Genomic DNA, 6,530 nt, shown 5'->3' with positions numbered 1-6,530 from the left:
CCCTTGCAGGTATAAATAATAACACACATCCATTGTACAAGGTACGCTCACTATTGACAATTTACCCGGGACAGTTGCTACTTCCCGTGAACCTTACTCACCGGAAAACTAACTTGGCCGTCGGAGCGCCCTCGGGGACAACCCTCGGGCCCCCTTTGTTAGCTCCTCTTCTCTGTTTTGCAGGTCTTGGATCAGCTCTCCCATCGACACCCCGAGCTGATCAGGTCAGCTCTCCTCGGGGAAGCTCAGCGCTTCTTCAGTTGGCGCCGTCTGTGGGAACCGTAAGGTAAGTAAGATTGTGTTGATGGCCCGGACGCGATCCAAGCGTACGGCAGAGAGCGCCGGCCCTGGGGGCGGTGAGGGGTCCCAGCGGAAAGAGGCCGGGGCGTCCCAGGGCGTCGGTGGCTCGGCCCTTTCAGGGGAACGGAGGCAGCAGATCTTCCAGTTCGTGACGGAGAATCTCCCCATGCTGGAGGATATAATTCGGCAGGCGAAGGAGGGAGAGGGGGCTGGGGGTGCACAGACCTCCAAGGCCAAGGGAAAGGAGAAGGAGTTACCCCCTAATCCTTCGAAGGATGAGTCGCGCGACCAGTCCCCTAGGAGGAAGCGACCCCGGACTCCTCCCCGCCCCCGAGCCTGGGTGGTCGGAGACAGCGAGAGGTATTCCCGCGGCAGGTCCGCGAGGAGCCAACCCAGAGACCCCTCTCCGAGGAAGCCCACACGGAATGGGTTCGAGCGTTCCCCTGCTCGGTCTGTCAAAAGCCGGCCCCGCGATCATCTGGACCCTGCTCGGGATGAACTCGAGCAGATCTTGAAGCCCCGGCCATACGAAGACAACTATGCAACCTCGCCCTTTACCCGGGAGATAGAGGACTACCCCCTACCCCGGAGGTTCAAGATTCCGAACATCGAGATGTACGATGCCTCTACAGACCCGGAAGATCACCTCTCGGTATTCCTGACGCATATGCGCCTGCAAACCGCCGCGGATGAGGTTCGCTGCAAGACCTTCTCTATGTTCCTAAAGGGGAAGGCGCGGCTCTGGTTCCAGGGACTGAAACCGGGATCTATACGGAGCTTTCCCGAGCTGGCCCGGCAGTTTGCAGCCCAGTTCGTCTCCTCGAAGGTTTACGCGAGGAACGCAACCCACCTGATGTCCATCAGGCAAAGGCCCGACGAGTCGCTGAGGAATTTCATGACCCGCTTCAATGCGGAGAGCTTGCAGGTCAGGGACAAAGACGAAAAAGTGGTGATGGCCGCCTTCACAAACGGGCTCAGGGTGGAGGAGCTTTTCTACGATCTGGCCAAGAAACCTCCCGTAAACCTGGAAGAGCTCCTACGCAGGGCTCACGAGACTGCCAACGCGGAGGAGGCGGGTCGCCTAAAGAAAGAGTCAGATCGGGAGATCGGAGATCGTAAAGGCCGGACCAACCCCCTGGAGGGCAAGGAGGCCCCGGCTAAGAAAAACGTCTTTGATCGGCTCACGAAGGAGAAGACCCCTGCTCTGCCACCACTCTCAGAGAAGACCTACACCCCTCTAACACGGCCCAAAGCTCAGATCTTGGCCGTTATGGAGGCGGAAGGGCTGGGAGATCGGCCGCCCAAGATGGGGACGCCCCGGAACAAAAGGAACCAGGACCGATATTGCGCCTTTCACCGTGACGTCGGACACGACACGGAGGGGTGCTGGGCCCTGCGTAAGGAGATCGAGGACCTGATCCAACGTGGCTTTCTAGGTCGGTTCGTACGCCGACCAGGTCAGGAGTTCGGACGCAACCATTACGGAGATAGGCGCGAGGGACAGCGTCGCGACCGTCCAGAGCGGCGTGAGGCTCCTCGGAACCACTCTCCCGACCAGGACACCCAGAACCTGGCGGGAGTGATAAACACCATCGCGGGAGGCCCCACGGGGGGGGACAGTCATGCAGCTCGGAAGAATAAGCGGCCACCTCCCGAAGGGGACGACTCCTTGAAGCGTCTGCGCATGAACGAGGAGATTACCTTCGGACCAAGGGATGCGGTTCCCTTGGCTTCCGGGAACCATGAAACTATTGTGATAGACATTGTCACCAATAACTACCGGGTGAAGAAGGTGTATGTCGATCAGGGTAGCGCGGTTGACATCATGTTCTATCGCGTGTTCAAGGAGCTCGGATTAAGAGATGACCAGCTGACCCCGGTCCGGACGCCTTTGGTGGGCTTCACCGGACCACCCATCAGCTCGGAAGGGATGATCACCCTGATGGTCACAGTAGGTCAGGCTCCCAAGTGTCGGACCGTTCCCGTTAACTTCGTGGTGGTCAAGCAGTCGTCCCCGTACAATGTGTTCTTGGGGAGACCTGCTTTAAACGCCCTCTGGGCTATTCCCTCTACCTTTCACCTCAGCGTCAAGTTCCCCACTCCCGGGGGGATAGCCGAGGTGCGCGGCGACCCAAAGGTAGCCAGGGCTTGCTACCTGGCCACTCTCCGGGGGCAGGAGAAGGTGGTCGCCCAGACAACCTGTTTGGAGCCCTACATCCCAGGGGATGAGGCCCAACTGCTGGGCACCCAGGATGAGATTGAGGAGTTTCCCTTGAGGAAGGAACGTTCCGACCAGGTCATCCGCATCGGGGCATTGCTGCCAGCGGACGAGAAGGAAGGCTTGAAGGCCTTATTGAGGGAGTACTCTCAGGTCTTCGCATGGACGGTGGATGACATGCCCGGGATCCCTACGGACCTGGCAGTCCATCACCTCGACGTGGACCCTCACTTCAAGCCAGTAAAGCAAAAGAAAAGGAGTTTCGCCCCCGAGAGAAATGAGGTGATCAGGGCGGAGGTCGGCAAGTTGTTGGAGTCCAAGATCATCCTGGAGGTCTACTACCCGACCTGGCTGGCCAACCCCGTCCTGGTCAAGAAGGAGGACCTGACCTGGAGGATGTGTGTAGATTTCACAGACCTTAACAAAGCCTGCCCAAAGGACTGCTTTCCCCTGCCTCGAATTGACAGGTTAGTAGATTCTACTGTGGGCTTTGACGTTTTATGCTTTCTGGATGCCTTTAAGGGATATCACCAGATAGAGATGGCCGAGGAGGACCGGGACAAGACCTCCTTCATCACCGAGGAGGGAACCTACTGCTACAGGACCATGCCCTTCGGATTGAAGAACGCGGGAGCAACTTACCAGCGCCTGGTGAACAAGTTATTCCAAAACCAGGTCGGCAGGAGCATGGAGGTTTTTGTGGACGACATGATCGTCAAAAGTCGAACTGACCAGCGCCTCATACCCGACCTGCGGGAGGTCCTGGACATCCTACTGAAGAGCCGGATGCGCCTAAATCCGAAGAAGTGCACTTTTGGGGTCAGATCGGGAAGGTTTCTCGGTTTCCTGGTGTCCCGAGACGGAATCCGGGCCAACCCGGATAAACTCCAGGCCATCATGGACATGGCCCCTCCGAGGAGCGTGAAGGAAGTCCAACGGCTAACAGGAAGGATGGCCGCCCTGAATAGGTTCCTCTCGCGCTCCGCGGTCCCGGGGCTGCCCTTCTTCCGAGTACTGAAAGCGCCGAAGGACTTCCACTGGACTGAGGAGTGCCAGAAGGCCTTCATCGACCTAAAAATCTACTTGGCCGAGCTACCATCTCTGACAGCCCCAGAGCCGGGGGAGACCTTATTCCTATACCTATCCGCCTGCAACGAGGCCGTCAGCGCGGTCCTGGTGCGGGAGGATGGGGGGGCTCAGAGGCCGGTGTATTACGTAAGCCGAGCTCTACAGGGGCCAGAGACACGATACTCGCCAGCCGAGAAGTTGGTCCTTGCCTCGGTACATGCGGCACGCAATCTCCACCCTTACTTTCAGGCTCACGGCATTGTAGTCCTGACTGACCAGCCCTTGCGTCAGATACTCACCAAACCAGAGGTCTCGGGCAGAATGACCAAATGGGCTGTCGAGCTAGCCGAGCACGACATCGGCTATCGACCCCGCAAAGCCATCAAGGCCCAGGCCTTAGCGGATTTCCTTGCTGAGGGGGCTAGGTTGAGTCTAACCGAGCTAAGCCTCCAACACGAGGAGCGGCTGCCGAAGGAGCCCTGGGTGTTGTTCGTAGACGGGGCCTCCAGCAAGGAAGGAAGCGGGGCGGGTCTGCTACTCATTTCACCTACCGGGGAAGAACTGACCTACGCCCTCCGATTGGACTTCCCCGCGTCCAACAACGAGGCCGAGTACGAGGCCCTGCTCATAGGATTGCGGATAGCCCACCAGATGGGAATAACCGCGATCCAGGTCAGGAGCGACTCACAGCTCGTCGTCCTTCAAGTCCTTGGGGAGTACGAAGTCAAGGACGAGGTTATGAAGAAGTACCTGGCCAAAGTACGAGAGGCGGTGGCCTTGTTCCAAACGTTCGAAATCGAGCGGGTGCCAAGGTCCCAGAACAAGCGGGCAGACGCCCTTTGAAAGTTGGCATCCTCCTCATTTGCCCACCTGAGCAAGGAGGTATTGGTGGAGGTGCTAAAGCAGAAAAGTATCAATCAGGTCCAGGTCCTGGCTATAGACAGCTCGGCCACCTGGATGACGCCCCTCGTTGACTTCCTCAGCTCGGGTGACCTCCCCGAGAACAAAGCTGAGACCCGACGCATCCAGCTCCGAGCTGCCAAGTACGCCTACGCCGGGGGAACCCTCTACAGGAGGTCGTACTTGTCCCCCTGGCTAAAGTGCGTGACGCCCGAGGAAGGTGATTACGTCCTGCGCGAATTCCATGAAGGAATATGTGCGGCCCATGTGGGGTCCCGAGTGCTGGCTAAGAAGTGCCTCCTTTTGGGCTACTATTGGCCCTCCGTCTTCCGAGACGCAGCAGATCTGGTTCAGAAATGCCGAGCCTGCCAGGTGCACGCTTCGCTGAGCCATCAGCCAGCTCGGGAGATGGTCCCCATCCACAGTCCTTGGCCCTTCGCTCAATGGGGGATAGACCTCCTGGGTCCCTTTCCACGAGCCCCGGGAAGATATGAGCACCTCGTGGTAGCCATAGACTATTTCACAAAATGGGTGGAAGCGGAGCCCCTGGTCTCTATTTCGGGGAAGGCAATTCAGAAATTCTTTTGGAAGAGCATAGTTTGCCGGTTTGGGATTCCGCATGCCCTGATATCCGACAACGGCCGCCAGTTCGCCGAGAACCCTTTCCGCAGCTGGTGCGCCGAACTCGGAATCAACCAACACTTCACGTCGGTTGGTCACCCCCAGGCCAATGGCCAGGTGGAGAACGCTAACCGAACTGTCCTCCAAGGGTTGAAGACTAGACTAGAGTCCGCCCAATCAAGCTGGCTGGATGAGCTCCCCAGTGTCCTCTGGGCTTACCGAACTACGCCCAGGACGGCTACTCACGAGACCCCGTTCTCCCTAACATACGGAGTAGAGGCCGTGGTGCCCGCGGAGGTCGGTCTTCCCTCACCCAGAACACAGAACTTCGTGGCAACATCCAACGAGGAAGAGATTAGGTGCAACTTGGACATGCTCGAAGTCAGGCGGGAGGAAGCGGCTATTCGAATGGCTAAGTATAAAAGCCAGCTCGCTCGCTATCACAACGCCAAAGTAAAGACTATACAGTACCAGCCAGGAGACCTCGTCCTGAGGAAGAACTCGATAAGCCGAGTACACGGCTCCAACAAGCTCGACCCAAATTGGGAGGGCCCCTACAAGGTCCTTGAGGCGAGCCGAGCTGGCTATTGCAAGCTCGCTAAGATGGATGGATCTGAAGTACCTCGGACATGGCATATCTCCAATTTGCGATTGTTTGTAGCGTAGGTAAAACCAGGATGACCAGTTGCCTGTTCTCTGGAATCCGAATTTTTGTTTTCTCATTCAATCACAGCTCGTTTTAATTTTCACTTGTACTTGTTTCATTTTACAATTTTCAAACCTGCACCTTACACTAGCACATTCAGCATTCCCTCGCTCAACGTCCTAGTGGGGGGATAGGGGTAGTAGGTGAAGTGTGAAGTGTTCGACCCAAGAGGTCGGCACGAACGCGCTTAGTGAAGTGTGAAGTGTTCGACCCAGGAGGTCGGCAAGAACGCACTTAATGTTTAAAATACTCTGAAGTGTGAAGTGTTCGACCCAGGAGGTCGGCACGAACGCGCTTAATGAAGTGTGAAGTGTTCGGCCCAGGAGGTCGGCAAGAACGCACTTAATACTTAAAGTACTCGGTCGGAAGTGCGAATTGTTCGACCTAGGAGGTCGGCAAGGACGCGCTTAATATTTAAAGCACTCAGCCCCAAGGGGGTGAGGTGTGAGGTGTTCGACCCCGGAGGTCGGCACATAGCATTGCGAGTGGGCAAGGAAAGAAGAAAATAACTCTTCGAAATCTTGTGTATACATTGCAAGCCTATCTATTACAAAGCTTCCGAGCTGCCTATCTATTACAAAGCGCCCGCCTATCTACCGTAAAATTTCCGAGCTGGTAATCTCCTTCGATGTCTGTTCTACCTGCTGGTGGCCCGACCGGGGTGGAAGCTGAAAGTACACATTAAATATGTTGAGAGGCGTATGGTGAAGGTTATTC

General features: G+C 56.8%; 1 protein-coding gene across 1 annotated transcript; it reads left to right on the top strand.

Annotated features, from left to right (window-relative positions):
• Positions 1–304: 304 nt before the first annotated feature.
• Positions 305–4,429, top strand: LOC140008125 (uncharacterized). Its single transcript, XM_072051704.1, has one exon. It carries the CDS (start codon positions 305–307, stop codon positions 4,427–4,429), a length of 4,125 nt encoding a protein of 1,374 aa, XP_071907805.1.
• Positions 4,430–6,530: the final 2,101 nt, after the last annotated feature.

Source organism: Coffea arabica, chromosome 6c (genome assembly GCF_036785885.1).
Source record: "Coffea arabica cultivar ET-39 chromosome 6c, Coffea Arabica ET-39 HiFi, whole genome shotgun sequence".
Taxonomy (NCBI): domain Eukaryota; kingdom Viridiplantae; phylum Streptophyta; class Magnoliopsida; order Gentianales; family Rubiaceae; genus Coffea; species Coffea arabica.
The sequence above is the reverse complement of the archived record's forward strand: the minus strand, read 5'-3'. Positions and strand labels throughout refer to the sequence as shown.